The 20,270-nt window shown below is 45.3% G+C and overlaps 3 protein-coding genes across 7 annotated transcripts; 1 reads left to right on the top strand and 2 right to left on the bottom strand.

Moving 5' to 3' along the window:
- Positions 1-87: 87 nt before the first annotated feature.
- On the bottom strand, positions 88-11,022 carry dnase2 (deoxyribonuclease II, lysosomal). Of its 3 annotated transcripts, none has more exons than XM_019863761.1 (7): positions 5,411-5,588; positions 4,608-4,702; positions 3,897-4,059; positions 3,647-3,722; positions 2,332-2,496; positions 2,041-2,238; positions 88-1,083 (listed from the first exon to the last, which is right to left on the bottom strand). In XM_019863761.1, the coding sequence occupies exons 2-7, from the start codon at positions 4,700-4,702 to the stop codon at positions 686-688; spliced, it is 1,095 nt and encodes a 364-aa protein (XP_019719320.1). In that variant the 5' UTR covers positions 5,411-5,588; the 3' UTR covers positions 88-685. The 3 variants fall into 3 exon arrangements, with proteins under 3 accessions (XP_019719320.1, XP_019719321.1, XP_019719323.1); XM_019863764.1 differs by lacking the exon at positions 5,411-5,588 and adding an exon at positions 10,950-11,022 and having other exon boundaries at positions 91-1,083; positions 4,608-4,779; XM_019863762.1 differs by lacking the exon at positions 4,608-4,702.
- gpsm3 (G protein signaling modulator 3) lies at positions 7,081-11,236 on the bottom strand. The gene is made up of 5 exons (XM_019863765.1): positions 10,972-11,236; positions 9,271-9,485; positions 8,366-8,528; positions 7,955-8,181; positions 7,081-7,411 (listed from the first exon to the last, which is right to left on the bottom strand). Exons 2-5 carry the CDS (start codon positions 9,472-9,474, stop codon positions 7,271-7,273), a joined length of 735 nt encoding a protein of 244 aa, XP_019719324.1. The 5' UTR covers positions 9,475-9,485; positions 10,972-11,236; the 3' UTR covers positions 7,081-7,270.
- A 436-nt stretch (positions 11,237-11,672) lies between these two features.
- pbx2 (pre-B-cell leukemia homeobox 2) lies at positions 11,673-20,132 on the top strand. 3 transcript variants are annotated; one of them, XM_019863759.1, is made up of 8 exons: positions 11,673-12,055; positions 13,476-13,549; positions 14,562-14,806; positions 15,066-15,256; positions 15,360-15,495; positions 15,775-15,909; positions 16,458-16,541; positions 17,059-17,766. In XM_019863759.1, exons 1-8 carry the CDS (start codon positions 11,787-11,789, stop codon positions 17,140-17,142), a joined length of 1,218 nt encoding a protein of 405 aa, XP_019719318.1. In that variant the 5' UTR covers positions 11,673-11,786; the 3' UTR covers positions 17,143-17,766. The 3 variants fall into 3 exon arrangements, with proteins under 3 accessions (XP_019719318.1, XP_019719319.1, XP_019719317.1); XM_019863760.1 differs by lacking the exon at positions 17,059-17,766 and adding an exon at positions 19,424-20,132 and having other exon boundaries at positions 11,674-12,055; positions 15,775-15,916; positions 16,462-16,541; XM_019863758.1 differs by having other exon boundaries at positions 11,674-12,055; positions 15,775-15,916; positions 16,462-16,541.
- Positions 20,133-20,270: the final 138 nt, after the last annotated feature.

Genomic DNA, 20,270 nt, shown 5'->3' with positions numbered 1-20,270 from the left:
TCTAGCAACTTTGAACTCTGCCTATTAAAAGAACATCTGGTGCCACACATCAACCTATGTTGTCATCTTTGCAAGAAAGATCTAACAAAATACTAAATTGTATTTATTTTTTTCGGGGGGAGGTCAAGATTTTGTTGCACGTCTGTCCAAATTGTGTATGTGTACATTTTGTCAATTTTGTTGCCAGTATGTCAAATTGTTTTTTTTTTCCCACTTGTATTTCCAAACGTTTTTTTTTTTTTTTAGTTTTGTTTTATTTTATATTGTGAGTTTTTTCACATACAGGTATCTCCAAATTTTGGGAATTATTTACATGTAGTGTAATTGTTTTTCCTTTGCCTGTATCACTTTCAATCTCATGCTAGTATTCATTTTCAACATCTTTCGGTTCCTTTGTCCACATTCTGCATTCTCAACGTTTTTTTCCCTTTTTTTTAATTTATTTCCCGCACCTATTTCTAATGTTTTTTTGGGGGGGCCATTAGCTTCAATTTTTTTTTCCAGGTCTTTCCGACTTTTGCTTCACCCCCAACAAAATTCCAGGAATTGCGAGAGTGATTACATTTTTTTTTGATGTATAAATTAAATATCTGTCTGGTGTTTCAGATGAAAAGAAAAAAAAAGATTCATCAATAAAATCCAAAGTAATTTCAGAGCATTTATCTTGATAACAATGTCCAATTTTTTAAACGTGAATTCGCCTCAATGCAGCTGCCGGTTGGGCCCCAGCCTGGCACGCCTGATACTCGAGCGCGGCGCCCCGGTACGCTTTCCACACGGCGACGTCTCGCTGACAAAGCGCACCGCCCCCTCGCTTTTCCTCCGCCTCATTGCGGTTGATGTCCGCCACGCAAATCCAACCTCCGCCGCCCCCTCCGGCCGCGACCGGCTCGGGGCTGACGGCCCACTTGGAGTGGTCCTTGCTGTTGTTGTAGGTCAACACGCCGCCCGGGGAAAGCTGCGTGACGTCCAGCACCTTCCAGCCCAGGCTGCAATTGGACGGCAGGATACCGCCCGAGTGGATCCAGAACTGGACAAGGAGGTCCGACTGCAGGGTGGGGGCCACCCACGACTGGTACAGGTCTACGGCAGGAGAAAACAAGAGGAGAAGGGTAGGTGAAACATCCCCAAACATCCCTTTTGGCACTTTACTGCCGTGCATCTGTCCACTGGAGGCGTGCCCAAGTCCAGTCCTCGAGAGCCCCTGTCCAGCCTGTTTTCGAGGTCTCGCTCCTCTGACACACTCGGACGGAGCTTTCTGATCATATAATCATTTGAATCGGGTGTGCTGGCTCTTGATGAACAGACTTAGGCATCCCTGGTCGAGTGTTTATGCTTCAAATTTAGTAGCACTCAGGCAAAATCTTGAGGACAAGCTTCCCTTTTGACCTCCTTGGCTGACCTCCTGCGTGTTTTGGGGCATGGAGACTTTTGTGGCTCTCCATATGATTGACATCCTTTCCAAATATATTGTTGCATCATCAAACGAACTTTAGTGTTTGAACTGTCAAGAAAGCAAATCCTTCAATGATATACTTTGAAAAATGGCTGGCCTGGCAGAGCGGGCTGACAATCGTTCACTTACAACCAAAATGGGTGAATTCCTCTGTGTTTTCATTACTAAATTTCATGTTGCAAATTAAAACTGGCTTCTGGGGGTGGTAGGGAGGGGGGAAGACAACACTTGATTATCCGTTGGAAGATGGCCTGAACAACAAGCCTAAAATTTCTGCTTTAAACCAAAACAGCTGACTTCCTCCATGTATTGGCGCACTGTTTCACCAGACTTTTTTTTTCTTTTTTTTTTTTTGTGGGTCTACTTAAGATTGACATCCTTACCCAATTTCATGTTGCTAAATAGAACAGGCTTCAGAGGTTGAATTTAAAAGAAGATCATACTTGATTGTTATCCTTTGAATCCCGGAAAATCAAATGGACCCCAAAGGGTAACTTCAGCTATTTTTTGGGGCTTATATTTTTTTTTTATGCGGGGGAGGGGGAAAACTGACAACGTGAGTTAAAAATGCGCTTTTGCGTTACAGTCATTGAAGGCGGCTCCTTTGGCAAAGCTGACAAAGGCGCTGCCGCCTTTGGACGTCAGCGTGACACTGCGATTGGTGGCTGGGACACGCGTGCTGCCTTTTTTGCACACGCCGGCCAGAGCCGGTGCCGCTGTCGCAAAGGATTGTGGGACGTCGCAGTCGTACACGTTGGGCTGATTGATCTGCAGCTGCTCGCCTGTCGAAGATTGGTATGGGATCGCATTAGAAAAACCTCCGTTTGGTGCACTAATTTTTCTCTTTTCTTTTTTTTGTCTTTTGTGGCATTTACCGATGGTGTGGAAGCTCTCCAGCGGGAAGGTGACGCACAGGTAATTCTGTCCATAAGTGGCGCCGCTGCCAGGGTATTGGTAATGTCCCGCTTGTCTCGTTGGAGGGAAGGCAGGCGTGCTGTGGATCAGCCAGAAACCCTGAGACCTGTCCAGCAGCACCACACCTCCGCGCATTAAAAGAAATGCAACAAAAGGTCAGAAACGTATTCCTCGGTCAGAAGCATCAGATTCGTGGAACGCCACCAACAAAATGTTTGGAATTCCCTCTCGAGTGAAGTCATGACTTAGCGGTTGAATTCCTTCTGTGACAAAGCTTGACAACAATCAGCTTGAGTGAAGCCAGGTGAAAAAAAGAAAAACAAGCAACTCACATATTCAGTGCCCGCCATTTTCAGACCCTTTGTTACCCTACCATGTGAAAAAACAAAAAATAAATACATAGATGAAAATAGGATTGAATGCCTGGATTCTTAAAAAAAATAAATTAAAAATCAGAAATAAATAAATAAATATAAAATATTCCTGGCACAGAATGCAATTAAGAAGCATGTTATGCCTCCAACCTCAAGGGGGCAGTATTTTTAATGCATTAAAAAAAAAAAGAAGAATTGCACCGTTTTGTATAAAAACATTTAAGAGAATATAGGTGAATAAATTCCTCATCAGGAGACCCCGAGGACGACCCAGGACACGCTGGAGAGACTATGTCACCCAGCTGGCATGGGAACGCCTCGGGATCCGCCAGGAAGAGCTCGAAGAAGTGACTGGGGAGAGGGAAGTCTGGGCTTCCCTCCTAAAGCTGCTGCCCCCGCGACCCGACCCCGGATAAGCGGTGGAAAATGGATGGATGGATGGAAGGTGAATAAATTAGTGTCATAAAGTGAAATCACTACATGTATTAAATATTGGTGTTGAACACATGCCTTTAAGGGGCGGGGCCCAGTGAGTGGCGAGTTAGTCAAAATACGAGAGTCTGGGGCTGAGCTGCGGCCTACGCCAACTCCTTGCGCATGTGCTTGAATGTTTCTCCCATCCAATAAAGGGCTGAAAATGCAATTTCAAATGTAGCTCTTCTTGCCCACATGCCAGGGCATCATAGTACCTTGATTCCTCCATTTTTTGGTTTGCCCTTGATTTAAGTGGTGTAATAAAAACAAATGTGTTTTTTGGGGGGGCAGGCAGGGGGTGCTGGAATGGGCAAATGACATTTTTATTCCTGTCGGTGGGACAAGTGATTTTCACATACGAGTACGTTGAGTTCCAAATTGGTCACAGAAGGACTTCAACTGGAACTCCTGCTCGAGTGGAGCTCACCTTTCGTATGTCCTCCTTTGTGGTTCCGCCCTGACGGATCTTGGTCGTTGTAAAGGATGTACGCTACTTCTGCATTCTGACAAAAAGAACAAGTACAAAAAAAAATCAATAAAGGGACACTTCATATTTGAAGGTGTGCTTTTATGACTAGAGCTATCCTGCCTTTAGCCACGTTTCTCACAACTGCTTTTTGCGGTTCGTGAGAGCATGTGAGAGAGCGGGTAGGACGAAGGAGCGAGCGAACACGTACTTCAGCCTGCGAGTAGAGTTGTCCGAGTGTCCTGCCCAGCGCTCCCGTGGTGTCATTGATGCTCCCCTGGCCGGGCGTCCAGGCGGCGCTGCCCTTGTCCAGCAGCAAGTAGTTTAAACCTGATTGTGTGCCGTGTTTCTTTGGCAGCTTGTACATGTAAAACCTCGGTCATCAAGGAAAACAAAACAGAAACACATTTGTTAGCTTTTTGTTTTTTTTCTGCATGTCAGCAAGGCCTCATTTATTGGCTTGCGTGGACGCTCATCTGGAATCGTGCCATCGACCGATACATTTGTCAAGGCAGTTTTTCGCCAGCTACATGTGAATGAGGTTCTCGGCCATCTTGAGTCACATTGCGCTTTGTAAACCCCCCATTGCTAAAAAGCTGCGTATATTTACGGCGTTGCATCATTTGGGATGGAGATTGGACATCAGCACAGCTTTTGAGTAAAAGAACAAGACTAGGCAGTGGATACGGGCTCGTAACATCAATTATGAGGGAGGTAAACACCAACGTTTTGGAAGTCGGACAAGTTTCCTCACCATGTATATGTACTATATCAGAGTTTGCATTGAGTTAGGTTGCATAAAGTGTGCATCATAATCATGAGATAATGACGCGGTTCGTGGAATGAATGTCAAAACGGCGTGCAAAAGAAGCGGCTGATGTTGGTTGAGTTGGTTTGGATGGTTTTGTTGAGTTGTCATTACCAGTCGGTGGCATCTCCTTGGTCATTGTAGCAACTAATTGGAGATGTGTCGCCTCCGTGTGGCAAGCAGCAAATCAGCAGCAACAGGTAGAACATCTGGAAAACCAGCATTGTAAGTGATGCTTGATTGCTCGATGAAGGTTTTGTGTGTGTTGGTGTGTGTGTGTGTGTGTGTGTTTCTGTGTGCCACATCTATACAGCACGGTGAGCTGCTTCCATGATTTCAAACACTTTCATCGTATGATTCGATACTTCAGTAAACCAGTAAACCAAATAAAAAATAAACAACATAATGTTTCCTATTTTTGTGAACCACTGTAACATTCTGCAGTTTGAACGTTGAATGTAAGAAAGGGGAATATGCCACATAAAAGTCAAATGACAATTCAGACAAGTTTTAATCCAATTTGACTGTAAAAAAAAATGTCCTGTACTGGATTGGAAAAAAAAACGTTGGACAAGATGTATGCATAAACTACGAATTTTACGGGGTTCTCATTTGCTTGCTTGATTGAAATTTTAGTTGGAGATAATTCACTGATTGTTTTGCCCATTACAATGACAATCACTTCACTGCAGTCTCTCTCACACGCGCAAAGTTACAAACATGTCATTTCAACCTTAAACAACGTACATCGTGTATTTTGTTTTTTAATAATTACACTGCAATCATCATCAAATCGATTCTTCAAGCACTCGCCATTCAACAAATGATGTCCAAGTGCTGCAGTGCAAGACGAAAAGTGCATCGCAAATCAACCAGAAAGAAACGTAATGAATGTATAGTTCGTGAAATCGACTTGCCTCCAAATGTGGTCGTTGGTCCTCATGCGAGTTGTTGTGTGTTGCAATTGGCCTCCTGGCTGGAAATCGCACGGGCTCGACGTCACATTCATTTGAACTACTTTTGTTCCGCTATCTCAGTTATTGGTGTTTTTTTTTTTAAACTCACGTCGAAATGCGGAAGTGAAAGTGTTTTCTTCTACTAAGGTTTGAAATGCGGGTTCAAATAAGCGAAACGGCTCGCTTTCGCCATCTGGCGACTGGCGGTTTCCTTTCCCACCACTTGTGACAGCGATGATAAAATTGAACGCGTTGACGCCATTACAGTTGTGTTTGTGTTAAAAAAGAAACTTGATTTAAGCCTCTTCCAATTTCGAGGCGTAAAATGAGATAAAGTGGAGGTAGAAGTGTTTAAAATGTCCGTTTTCAAATGTACGTAAGAGAATGCAGAAGTGGAAGTCTCATTTTTGTTTGTTTTATTGCATTTTTTTAAATTTGTGATCAGTTGAGGAGATCTAAAATAATACTCTGAGTGAAAAATCTTTCAATAGCGCAGAAGATTTTCAAAATCCATATCGATGTGAAATCTTGCAATATAAAGACAGATAATGGTGTATCATATCTTTTCACTGGAAACAAAATAACCATGGAAATGCCTGCAATGTTAATTATGTATGCTATTTTGCCCAGTATATCATTTTTAGATTCTTAATTATTATTAATAATCATAATTGCATATTCTTAAATATTCTATGTTGTTTTGCACAGGTTCTCGTGTTCATGTTTTGTCCAAAATCCCGAACCAAAACGGATGTAGTTACTCCTTCGGCTTCAGTTTGACAGATTATACGTTTTTCTATCCACGTCCAGATATTGGAATTAGGCATGTTAGATGGTAAATATTGTGAGAAAAAATTATCTAAAATTTCCAAAGGAATGCCTTCTGCCAGTTTATAGCCCAAAAGTGAGCGTTCGTTTTTTTTTTGTTTTGTTTTGTATTTTTAACCGAGACGACTTCCTCTCTAGCGCCCCTTCAAACCAAGATTGTGTCGAGCAGTTTCATTTTTGCATCACTTTCCTACCAACTTGTAAAAGACAAAAAAAGGAGGTGAAAAATGTTCTTTTGATCTGTTTTGTCATGTTGGTGAGCAAGTAATACCATTGAAAAGTTGACGAAGCCTTTCCGGTCAAGAGGCTTCCCCTTTTTTTCCCCCTTCTTCTTCTCGATGTGCTTGCTTGACACTTTTTATAGCCCTCATGTTCCTCTTAATTGTTTACCCTTTCGGTGGCACAACATGAAATACCGCATATTGATTTGAATTTCCCATTTGCAACAAATGGCGGATGAGTTTTGTACGTGTCTGCGGTGTCGCCACGCGTCACTCAACAACACCGTACGCGTGCGCTCTCTTATTTTTATTTGAGGAAATGACACAGCATCCCGCCTCGAGCCCGACTTCTGTCATCAGTCAACAGATGGAGCAGAACTTCCTCCTCCTGCCTGCCAACTGACTGGGCCGCAAGGGACGCAAACATGCCAAAAGAAGGTCAAAGTTTAGCAGGACTTGCCATGTGGCTCATCGCAGCTGCCCACAAGGATCCCAAAGCCAGTTTCAAAAATGTTAGTGAGTACATTTTCAGAGGTGTCAAAAACATCCGAGAAGGAGAGCTCCAAAGGGAACAAGAGGCTAGGATGCACTTTTCCTTTAATGAAATGTTAGGCTGAGAACAATCCCAGTCATCAAACACAAGTCCCCCCCCACCCCCACCTCAAGCAGACATTCAAGAAGGTGTGCAACTTTAAGCAAGCAAAACGCAAATTTCAAAACTTTTTTTTCACATTTCAAGCTCTTTTTGTTGCTGTTGTCATCGTCCTGGTGGTCATGTTTGCAGGATGCAAGGCAGTTCAGTCCTCTGCTCGTCCATGCGTCCACCCTGGACCCTCAGCAGCAGCGAGAAGAAGTCGTCGTCATCCATGGGGCCCGGAGCCCGGCTACGCTGTTCCTCCAGCCTGCCTTGAGCCTGCGCCACCGCAACAGCAGCGAAAAAAAAAAACTGGTAAACTCACGGATTATTGTGTGCGTGTGCGTGTGCGTGTGTGTGTGTGTGTGTGTGTGTGTGCGCGTGTTCGATCAAAATATAACATTTACAAATACTGTAGCTGCTTTTCATGCTAACATACAATGTGAAACATAAATGGATGAACAGAAATTAGAAGAGGCGTCAGAGTAATTCTTAGCGCTCAAACAAATTTAACTTAACACACATACAAACTGAGAATACAACAATACTCTGAGGCATATATTTTATCTGCGCTGTCATGAAAAAAATGGAGTTTATGTAGTTGGCAACGTTCTTTGCTTCTTCTTGTAATTACGCAGAAACTCTTCCAGTAGAGCTCAGTGCTGCCCCCCATGTTGTGGCACAAATGTGGTACTACACTATGAAGAAGTGAATGTGAAGCTTTGTAAAGCGCTTTGGCCGTCACTAAAGCGAGGAAAGAAAATGTTTTGGGGGGGAAAGACGTCCATTTTGCAATCCTAAGCAGGAGTTGGCTGTTCTGACCTGCGTGGTGAGGATCATGTCGTAGAGCTCCTCCTTGGCGGGCATCTTGGGGGCTCTCCTGGCCAACGAGAGTTGCTTGAGACTTCCTCGGAAGCTTCGGCCTTTCCGCTTGCCCCGAGGCGACCTTTGCAGCTGCGCCCGCTGCTCATCCAGGCGGCGTGCCTGCGCCCTGGCCACCAGTTCGAAAAACTCCTCGCGCTGCAGCGACGTCATGGATGAGAAGATCACTGGCAACGACACGGCATAAAACCGTTGCAGATTACAGACTTTCAAATCCTTTCAGAATCGATGATTCTGTTATTCCATCGATTAATCGAGTTGCCGGGTAATTGGATACAAAGTTGGCATTGCAGTTTATTGACAAAAATCCGAATTTAATGCTGCATGCGCTGCTCCTTTAATACGTCTTACCCCTGTGCGAAGGCTTGGCGGCGTTGGGCTCGGAGTGGCATCGCCTCCTCATGCCGCCATCCAGCATGAAGGAGCAGCGCTGGTCGTTGAGCCGGCGGCCCTCCTGCAGCGTGCACAGCAGCTCGTACAGCGACTCTGGGAAATCTGACGGCGGGAGGCCGGCCTGGCAGGAGCGTGGATGGAGAAAAGGACCCCCCCCAAAAAGTACTCATTCAATTTCTAGATTCCTTTAAAAGAGCCTGTCAACCCAATTCTGCGATTTGTTTCTTCATGTATTCTACATGTTTGAGGAGACTTGATGGTTCTAAATACATTTAACACCAAGTTCCACCTGAAAAAGTAAATCCAGCCTTTATTTCTAAAAGGTAAATGTAATGTTTTTGTAATTTGTACATGAATAGTGTGTTTAAATCTCGGAATTCAAACTGCAGTTAAATAATGATTCAATCGATACATAGTGCACAGTAACATTTGTACCCCAAAAGGTTCACAATTAAACAGTTTTTAAAGACATTTAATGCATCAAAAAAGGCGAATAGCACGCCGATGTTCTTAAACTGTGATTCTTTTGCCTACCACTTTCAATTGCTTGTATTTTGGGTTCAAATTTTTAGGCGTCCGAGACAGATTAATTGGATTTACTTTATTCTCTATGGGAAATATTGCTTTGGATTTTGTATGATTTGGTTTTAGTCCGACATCCTGGAATGGGTCCATCACAAAATCCACCATGACATAGTGAAGGTTCACAATAGAGTTGTGTGAATAGCAATTTTTAAAACCACAATGATGAATATTTTTCCTCTTTGCTCCTATAAATTCCACATTTAGTGTTAGTGACTTGCCAGCACCGTGCCGTGATCAGCACGTAGCTTGTCGCACATTCGTAGTGTGTTCACACTAACCTGTTGCACATCCTCCGCATAGATATCTAACAAGTGACGCTGAATATCGGGGCTTCCCTCCTGCGCGTGCGCTTCCTCATCCTCTTCATCCTCATCATTTAAAGTCTTCTCAGCAGCTGCGCCATCTTCATTCCTGGCTTTTTCAGCAGCCTCCATCGGGGCCGCACCTTGGGTCGTGTGCCCGTTCAGCTCGGCGCTCGCCATCAATTTCGAGCCTTGTAGGGGCGAGCACACAATCGGAGAAGTGGGATGAGTTGAGGTGAGGTGGGCTGGCGCGGGGCGGTGCCCCCTCCAGGCGTCGCGTGATGAAGTGACTTGAACAGGTGTGAAAATGTAGAATTAGGATCGTCTTTAAAAGCGATTGCTTTCATTGCGTTGGGGCACAAATGTTGGTGCCCAAGTAATAATCCATTGTTTTTTTTTTTAATAGTGCTTTTATGGATCCTCAAAACGCTTCACACATTATCACGTTTGTTGTGTAGTCACAGATGCCCTGGGACAGGCTGACGCAGCCCCTGCAACGACCCCCCCAAACATCCACACCTGGCTTTACACCAGTGTGAGTGACACTGGAGGCAAGGTAGGTAAACCCTCTTGCCCAAGGACACAACAGCACATGACTAGGAAAAGGATTTGAGCAGCCAACCCTTACAAGACCACCCGCGCCGAACTCAGCCATGGCTGCCCCTACGGAGTCTGCCTAGCAACAAGTTACCGTGCCCTGGGAGGTTATCGGACTTTCCGACCAACTCATTTTGACCTCTCTTGCGAGTGTGGGGCACTGCCCCAAACGATAGCATCGTATCAATTCTGTCTAGCAACAAGCTGCTACGATTTGGGGGCGGGGTGGTCATTTGACTTCCCTGACTGACCAACTCCCTCTGTCCTCGTTGGTCCTTGTGGCAAAGTGTCCCACGTTGGCAGGAAAGCAGCAGCGTGTTAAAACTGATTTTGCCACTTATGGCAAAGTACAAAAGACGCCGACCTGACGATTCTTCCTACAAGCAAGTCGCTGATTTTCTGAAGTGCTTTCTTTTTTTTTTCTCCTACCACCTCTCCCTGTCCATTCTCTTTACTGTGCGGCAGGGCCCCAAGTTGCTGACGAAACAACACTGTAAAAGTGATTGTGAATGCCGATCTTTTTTTTTTTTTTTTTTTTAATTGATTTGGGGCGTGAATGATGGTGCCTCGTGAATTGCTGCATTCAACAAACACTTCCGACAGTAAAGCGAGTGTACAAGCGATTACTGTAGAGTCCTTGTCTGCAGCCTGTAAAAGTCTTTGGGTGTTTTCCCTGATAAAAAGCAATACAGTGCAAGTCTTCAAGGGTCGCATTGTTGAGAGGAATTCCCAGCCTGAGCGGCATAGACCAGGCAGGCTACTTGTCGTCTTTCTCTCCCGCTCTTACAAAACACAAACCAGCCCAGCAGGTCACAGCTTGTCGCCTCGCAGATGTTGCCAGCAAAATGAAACTTTTTTACATTCCTGCGTACGTTGTCGAGGGTCAAATAGTAGTAGAAGAATGTTGAGTGAATCCAATCTTACCTTTTTGCCTTCTGTGGCTTCTTCTAAAACATCGCCACGGTGGACGTTTGCATCTTGTTAAAAGTTTTGATGGAGCTCATCCAAAAAAAAAAAAAAAAAAAGCGAATAGTTGCTGTTTGGCCGGGTGTGTGTATGTGTGAGACTTGCTTCACTCACACTCGTGTGTCTTCCTCTTTGAGCTGCACACAGCCCACTCCCGCGGCCACCCGTGTGCCCACCCCCCTGTTTGAATGTGGATGGCGGAGAAGCAGTCAAACAAAAGCAGAAGCGAGAAACGGCTCCTCCTCCTCCTCCTCCTGGCCTGGTCTTCCTCCTCCTGCTGGGCCTCGATGAGGTCACGAAGGCGTTGCGTTTCAGAGGAGGTGAGCTCCTCCAGTCGTGTTGAAACAAGCACCAGAGCTTCTTCTGACAGCTCTGTGGTTTGGCCTCACTTCCTGTTGATTCGCAGCTGTCAAAAAAAAAAAAAAAAAAGGAGAAGTTCAGCTGCGCTGTGTTTTCATGACTTGAAGTACATAAAATGGCAACACGGCGATGGCTTCCTTATTGCTCGGGCTACATCATGGCCCATACTCTCAACTCAAGTCAACATTATTTAAAAAAAAAACCAACCACAGATGCTTGCAAATCAAGTCAGACCGAAAAACAAAGACAGTTGAAACAATCCATTCAAGACATAAAAACAGTTACCGTACACAGTGAAACAATGCCCAGTGTCATGTCGAGCTGAACGCCAAAGAATACTTTTTTTTTAATTGAGTAATTAAATTCGTTGGAGAAACGAAGCAACGACTGCCACTGGCGAAGAGAGTCGTGTAGCTCCTGGTTCCTGCCGCTAGGAGGCGTCTGGCCGCGATGCCTGCCGGCTGGTGGCCGCCTGGTGGAGTGCGGGTGCGACGGAGCGGTGGCGCTGGTGCGCTCAGTCGGCCAGCAGCAGCAGTCGAGGTCGCCGCCACTGCGCGTCGCTCGACGAGATGTTGCAGCAGCAGCCGCAGCAGCCTTTGACGGCCAACGGGGCCTCCAACGGCCGGGGCCTCCCCCTGAGCGGCCACCCCGGGATGGCTCACCGAGCCCCTCCGCTGCCGCCGCCGCCGCCGCCGCCGCACCATCGCCCCGCCGACGAGCCGCCGGCGGGCCTGGAGAACGGCGCCGAGAACGGACACGAAGTCCGCCGGGACATCGGCGACATCCTGCACCAGATTATGACTATCACCGACCAAAGTCTGGACGAGGCGCAGGCAAAGTCAGTCAACGATTTCGTTGGAATTTGACCAACTTTATTTTTGACGGTCTCGATTGACAAACTTAAGTTTGTTCCAACTTGCATTGATTGTTTGTAGCCTTTAGCCACGTGCTAACAGTTCGCTTCCAACTACACGCTGTCAAATATTAAAACGTGAATATATGTGGACGAATTGAATAATAATTAAATTTTTGCTTTTTTTTTGTTTTGTTGGGGGGGGGGTCGCCTGTACTGGAGCTAACCTGGAAGGTAGCCATTGTTAGCTTGCTCGGCTAAGCTAACGAACGAACGCTAAGACGCGAACGGCGGCCGCCAAGCTGTATTAAACCCCATTTTATTGACTCAACATCTTTAATGCCCGAGATAATTCGTAGAAATAATTCCTATAACGCTTCCAGGCTCTCGCGTGTTGCCCGTTCGAGCCGCTTGTGTTGACAAGCGAGATCCTGTGGCTGTCAGCGTCTGTGTTGTTAGCACTTAGCCCGCTGCTAACAGGAGCAGCATGTTTTGTTGGTTTGTTTTGTTTTTTTTCCAACAACTTGTTTTACATTTCTGTGAACATTCCGCGAGGGGCTCAGTTCGTAGCTTGCGTCCTGTCAGCGCGCTGCTCATTGCTTACCAACTTATTCCGTATTTCTGTGAGCACTCACCTACCTCTAAGCTTGCTAAGCAAATTAGCCTGCTTAGTACTGACTTCCAGTGCCTGTGTTGTTAGAACTTTTTAGGTCCCTTGAGAATTGAATCTTGCTTATTTTAATATTTCCAGTGTTTCCCCAGTTACCTTGGAAAAAGTAACAGTTACTTTAATGGTTACTTGATTTGAAAAGTAACGTCCGATTGGTTCTCACGTAAGGATTTTGCCACCATGATCCAATAATTTCTCCACAAAATTTCACAAAAACAGCGAGAAGCAGACACCTCTGGATATACGCCGATGTTCCCCGAGTGTTTCCAGAAAGAACCGGAGGTGGGAGCTTTGAAAAATTGGCAAAGTTGTCAAACGTCATTTGTCACGGTCCAAGTCCTATTCCAATTGAAACTCTGAAGAAGGCAAGAACTCAGTTGGTCTTGTGTATTAGCTTCAACTAAAGATGCATTGGTTGGATACTTGTGAAAACTTGGTCAGAAAAATATGCCACATACATCGCCATTCTGACATACAAAGAGACTTGCCTTCTTCTTCCCGCGTACTTTCTTAGGAAGACTGTACTTGGCGAGTTCTCAAGAACCGTACTCGACATTCTGGATATTTTTTAATCGTTTTATTAACGGCCAATTCCTTGTTTGTCAGTCAAGGCGCTTCCTTTGGCTACGTTTCATCAGTTAGTGTTTATCCATCTCTGTACCGTCACCTTGAATTAATCTCCTGTCTTTGAATACGATGCTTAACTGCCTCGTGTCTTTGCTGTTGTGGTCACAGGAAACATGCGCTCAACTGTCACAGAATGAAGCCCGCTCTGTTCAGTGTGCTGTGTGAAATCAAAGAAAAGACAGGTATACGCACGCACACACTTCTCTTACCTTTGTCATGCTTGTGTGTGTTTGTGGGCTTCTCTCATCAGCAGCCAGTAAGCTCCACCCCTTTTCAAACATTGGCTTTCAAAAGAGACAACAGCTGACCAAACACACGTTTAGCATAATGCACACACGAAACGACTCATACTCGTTCTTTCAGGCGAGGTTGGGAGTCACTTCACATCGGCTCTCGAGTGCTGTTGGAATGTTTAGTGAGTATAGGTTACCCCTTCATTTCATGCCCTCTTTGTATCGCACAATGCATGTTGAAAAGTAGTCATCAAGTGGGGTTGAAACGGGTCTTGGAGTCATTCACGTACCTCGGTTCAAGAAAAAAATTCTCGGGACATTTTTCTGCCTTTGATACCCGTTTATTTTTCCGTACAATGTCGGGAAGAAATCATGCTAACAGCAGCAACAATAGTTTTGTGCTATTTGTGACAGGAAGATGCCTACAAAGTGGTGACAAGAAAAGAAACTTAAAAATAAAACCTTACCCGAGCAAATAATATATGGACAGCATTGCCTAGGACACTTTTATTTCAAAGTTCTGCCCGGCCGTGTGTCGAGACGTAGCGCCTGGTTTGAGTCATCTTCCAGACTCCGTTTGGGGCATTAATAGTGCGTCACAAATAGACTTAAAAAAAAACACGTCCTGAAATAAAGTTCAGTCACTAAAAGGCAACTTAATGACGCTGACTCTGTATTGTACGGCGCCTGCTGCCAGTGTTTAGCGGCAGCTCCAGCATTCGCCGCTCGCAACGCCAGCCGCTAGCTGCAATCCTGTCAACGTGGATGGTCTCTTGACAAGATTTTCATTTGAGTAATGACTGAAATATAAAAATCCCTCAAGAGTGATTAGGGAGTACGATGCAATTCATTTCAGCCCATTTCAAAATACCCGTAATGTCTTCTCTGAACAATTCTCCACGATAAATGGGACTCGACAGAAGTGGAAGTGACGAGTCGTGCGCGGCTGGTCTGTCCACAGGCCTGTCCATGAGGAACAACCAAGAGGAGGAGCCTCAGGACCCCCAGTTGGTGCGTCTGGACAACATGCTGCTGGCCGAGGGCGTGGCAGGTCCAGAGAAGGGTGGCGGGGCGGCCGCGGCCGTTTCGGCGGCCACCAGCTCGGGCGGCATGTCGCCAGACAGCTCCCTGGAGCACTCGGACTACAAAAGCAAGCTGGGCCAGATACGCGGCATCTACCACACCGAGCTGGAGAAATACGAGCAGGTACGCCGCCATCCTATCTAAATAGTACGTTTCATAGCAATATGGAAGTTGTGGGCCGAATGTGAGATGCTGGTAATATTGTCACCTTCGGGTCACAATCTTCATGTTTGATGCCGTATATTCTGTTCTACCCGTGTTAAGGCTCGGCTCAGTGAGTGACTTGGGCGTCAGGAAATTACAGTAGAATTGCCTGTTCCAAGTCCATCTTTCGACCGGTCACTTGTGGCCGTCACATGTGAACATTTGTGGTCCGGCGCAGGCGTGCACGGAGTTCACCACCCATGTGATGAACCTGCTGCGGGAACAGTCGCGCACGCGTCCCGTCACGCCGCGCGAGATCGAGCGCATGGTCGGCATCATCCACCGCAAGTTCAGCTCCATCCAGACGCAGCTCAAGCAGAGCACCTGCGAGGCCGTCATGATCCTCAGGTCGCGCTTCCTGGATGCCAGGTGAGCGCTCTGCGCCGCAACGCTAGCCGTACCTTACACCTTTACAAACGTCGGCCATCGGTCTGCCGTGGGCTGCTCAACGGCCATTTTTATGTCCCGTCAGGCGTAAGAGGCGAAACTTCAGCAAGCAGGCTACCGAGGTGCTCAACGAGTACTTCTATTCACACCTCTCCAACCCGTACCCGAGCGAAGAAGCCAAAGAAGAACTCGCCAAACAGTGCGGGATCACCGTCTCTCAGGTACAGCGAGGCTGCGGTGACAGTCCAAAGTCCCAAACTATCTCTCTCTCTCTCTCTTTCTTTATTATTAGATTTTTTTGCATGCTTTGTTGGATATATTTGTATAGATTTTTCAACATGAAATGTGGTCAATTTGAGGCGCAAGCAGTTTTCTGCTTTCCATTGGTGGAACTGTTGTCTGGTGTGGCAAGTGGGACTTGAGTCGGACTTAATTTGACATATATTCCATTCTTGTATTCTGTGTAACTTGGTTCACTGCGCTTCGTTCTTTTCCGGCAGGTCTCCAACTGGTTCGGCAACAAGAGAATCCGCTACAAGAAAAACATTGGCAAGTTCCAAGAGGAGGCCAACCTGTACGCCATGAAGAACGCTTTGGGAGCGAGACAAGGCGACGACTCGCCACACACGCCCAACTCAACAGGTACGCCGCTTCCTTTGTGCTCGTCGAATGGATTATCGCGGTGAGAAGTGAATTTGGGGCGGTCCACATTTCAAAGTCGCAGCTGCCAAAGGAGAGTTTTATCAGTGAGACAAGCTGTCAGGAACAGGATGTTTGTGACGACACACAAAAACAAAGAACAGCGACCGACACACGTTGAACTGGATACAGCAATATGTTGCTACCTTCAGCTAGCCTTGATAGATTCGGACCATCAGCAGCGGACCACGGAATCAAACAAGGGCAGCGATGCAAAGTGACACTATGTTTGGCGCATTATTAAGTGCAGTTCTAATCGGAAAAACATGATGAAATAGAATTCAAAAGAATGACGCGGTGAATGCTGCTCATTCTGGTGTGTCTGCCCTGGCCACCTGGGGGCAGTATAAGACAAATGGAAATAAACTACTGGCCATGGAGAACTGAGGACATGGTCCCAAACAAAAGAGTAGCTGCCAATATGTGAATGTGCAAGTAGCGAAGGGTGCAGTGTGCATGGTGAGATGATTTGGTGTGTGCGCTTTCAGGGTCGGGGTCCTTCTCCGCCGACCTGTTCCTCGGGGTCCCGCCTGTCAACGGGGAGGCCGCCTACCAAATGGGGGTGCAGGTACGCGGTGCCGCCGCCACCACCACAAGCATTTTCATTTCCACACGCGCGTCCCTCATTCCTTTTCCTGCAACGTTTGACCTTTTCTACAGTTCACGTTTATTTCATCCATAACGTCAAATTGATTGTGATCTAAAAAAAAACACATAGATAGGAATATCCTCAGGGAAATGAAATATACAAAAAAAATAGAAGTTGAATCGATACATAAAATGCAAGCAATATAAATTCAACAAAAAATACTTTAATTTATTCAAAAATAACAAGTTACAAATATATATAAATTAAACCAAATATTTGAAGAGACAATATAAAAACATCTTTCATTTGCACAAACAGGCAGCACCAAACCTTTTCCTGTTGTATTTTTTCCAAAATCATATATTTCAAAATGTTTTCTTTGCATTTTGGGAAAAAAACAGTTGAAGCAAAAATGATGTGCATGTGTAAAAAAAAAAAAAATAGGCAACACAATCTTTGCTCAGATTTCCTCCCTGTCTTTGTGTGTCGTCGTCAGGCCAACGGGAGCTGGCAGGCTCGAAGCTCGCCCCCGCCAGGGACCTCCCCACCCCACCGCGACCAGTCAGACCACTCGGACTGATCTACCCCAGCCCCAACACACAATAGCACCCCCCTCCTCTGCCAGCTTTGCCAGACAAAAAGATTGAGGAGTGACAAAGACAGAACGAATGACATCACACTCACTGCCCCACTCAATCGCGCTTCTTTTCATTTTCCCTTCTTGGCTTTTGTGCTTTTTTTTTTTTTTTCTGTTTTTTGAGTGGAGGTGGAAGTTTGTGTCGTGTGCATGCAGGGTGTGATTTCTTATTAATATTGCCATCAGGGGTTGTCATTTTCCACTAACATTTTAAGTGTGTGTGTGTGTGTGTATGTACCGATTGCATTTTTCTGGTTTGAAGCACACGAAAAGTTCAACATAGACTAGAGTACTGACAATGTTGCTGTTGGATGACTTGAAGAGAGCGAATGAGGGCAATAGAGAAAATCCAAAGACTTTGTATGTTGTTTATCTTTTTTTTTCTGATTTTGTTGGGGTTTTTTTTTCAACAGGCTTGTGTGTGTATGAAATATATTTTTTGAGTTTCTGCTTTTGTTGTTTTTATAACAGGCTTGTGTGTGAATGATAACTGTTGTCCTTTTTTCTGTACAGTGAAACACCTGTATTCTCTCTACCTCTTTTACAATAAATATGTGTATTCACAAGCGCGGGCCGTCTTCTCCACTGTCTGACAACAGCAGAGCTCAGAATTTGGAGCGAATCACACCTTCTCCAGAGTCGTACAAAAACTCTGCGGTCAGCTCAGTCAGCATTGAAAGTGAGGTTAATCCTCCAAACTATCTCTCTCTCTCTCTCTTTCTTTATTATTAGATTTTTTTGCATGCTTTGTTGGATATATTTGTATAGATTTTTCAACATGAAATGTGGTCAATTTGAGGCGCAAGCAGTTTTCTGCTTTCCATTGGTGGAACTGTTGTCTGGTGTGGCAAGTGGGACTTGAGTCGGACTTAATTTGACATATATTCCATTCTTGTATTCTGTGTAACTTGGTTCACTGCGCTTCGTTCTTTTCCGGCAGGTCTCCAACTGGTTCGGCAACAAGAGAATCCGCTACAAGAAAAACATTGGCAAGTTCCAAGAGGAGGCCAACCTGTACGCCATGAAGAACGCTTTGGGAGCGAGACAAGGCGACGACTCGCCACACACGCCCAACTCAACAGGTACGCCGCTTCCTTTGTGCTCGTCGAATGGATTATCGCGGTGAGAAGTGAATTTGGGGCGGTCCACATTTCAAAGTCGCAGCTGCCAAAGGAGAGTTTTATCAGTGAGACAAGCTGTCAGGAACAGGATGTTTGTGACGACACACAAAAACAAAGAACAGCGACCGACACACGTTGAACTGGATACAGCAATATGTTGCTACCTTCAGCTAGCCTTGATAGATTCGGACCATCAGCAGCGGACCACGGAATCAAACAAGGGCAGCGATGCAAAGTGACACTATGTTTGGCGCATTATTAAGTGCAGTTCTAATCGGAAAAACATGATGAAATAGAATTCAAAAGAATGACGCGGTGAATGCTGCTCATTCTGGTGTGTCTGCCCTGGCCACCTGGGGGCAGTATAAGACAAATGGAAATAAACTACTGGCCATGGAGAACTGAGGACATGGTCCCAAACAAAAGAGTAGCTGCCAATATGTGAATGTGCAAGTAGCGAAGGGTGCAGTGTGCATGGTGAGATGATTTGGTGTGTGCGCTTTCAGGGTCGGGGTCCTTCTCCGCCGACCTGTTCCTCGGGGTCCCGCCTGTCAACGGGGAGGCCGCCTACCAAATGGGGGTGCAGGTACGCGGTGCCGCCGCCACCACCACAAGCATTTTCATTTCCACACGCGCGTCCCTCATTCCTTTTCCTGCAACGTTTGACCTTTTCTACAGTTCACGTTTATTTCATCCATAACGTCAAATTGATTGTGATCTAAAAAAAAACACATAGATAGGAATATCCTCAGGGAAATGAAATATACAAAAAAAATAGAAGTTGAATCGATACATAAAATGCAAGCAATATAAATTCAACAAAAAATACTTTAATTTATTCAAAAATAACAAGTTACAAATATATATAAATTAAACCAAATATTTGAAGAGACAATATAAAAACATCTTTCATTTGCACAAACAGGCAGCACCAAACCTTTTCCTGTTGTATTTTTTCCAAAATCATATATTTCAAAATGTTTTCTTTGCATTTTGGGAAAAAAACAGTTGAAGCAAAAATGATGTGCATGTGTAAAAAAAAAAAAAATAGGCAACACAATCTTTGCTCAGATTTCCTCCCTGTCTTTGTGTGTCGTCGTCAGGCCAACGGGAGCTGGCAGGCTCGAAGCTCGCCCCCGCCAGGGACCTCCCCACCCCACAGCGACCAGTCAGACAACTCGGACTGATCTACCCCAGCCCCAACACACAATAGCACCCCCCTCCTCTGCCAGCTTTGCCAGACAAAAAGATTGAGGAGTGACAAAGACAGAACGAATGACATCACACTCACTGCCCCACTCAATCGCGCTTCTTTTCATTTTCCCTTCTTGGCTTTTGTGCTTTTTTTTTTTTTTTCTGTTTTTTGAGTGGAGGTGGAAGTTTGTGTCGTGTGCATGCAGGGTGTGATTTCTTATTAATATTGCCATCAGGGGTTGTCATTTTTCACTAACATTTTAAGTGTGTGTGTGTGTGTGTGTATGTACCGATTGCATTTTTCTGGTTTGAAGCACACGAAAAGTTCAACATAGACTAGAGTACTGACAATGTTGCTGTTGGATGACTTGAAGAGAGCGAATGAGGGCAATAGAGAAAATCCAAAGACTTTGTATGTTGTTTATCTTTTTTTTCTGATTTTGTTGGGGTTTTTTTTTCAACAGGCTTGTGTGTGTATGAAATATATTTTTTGAGTTTCTGCTTTTGTTGTTTTTATAACAGGCTTGTGTGTGAATGATAACTGTTGTCCTTTTTTCTGTACAGTGAAACACCTGTATTCTCTCTACCTCTTTTACAATAAATATGTGTATTCACAAGCGCGGGCCGTCTTCTCCACTGTCTGACAACAGCAGAGCTCAGAATTTGGAGCGAATCACACCTTCTCCAGAGTCGTACAAAAACTCTGCGGTCAGCTCAGTCAGCATTGAAAGTGAGGTTAATCCTCGTTGGTTTTGT

Source organism: Hippocampus comes, unplaced genomic scaffold (assembly GCF_001891065.2).
Source record: "Hippocampus comes isolate QL1 unplaced genomic scaffold, H_comes_QL1_v1.1 scaffold249, whole genome shotgun sequence".
NCBI classification, from domain to species: Eukaryota; Metazoa; Chordata; class Actinopteri; order Syngnathiformes; family Syngnathidae; genus Hippocampus; species Hippocampus comes.
This window is presented reverse-complemented; position numbering and strand designations above follow the sequence as displayed.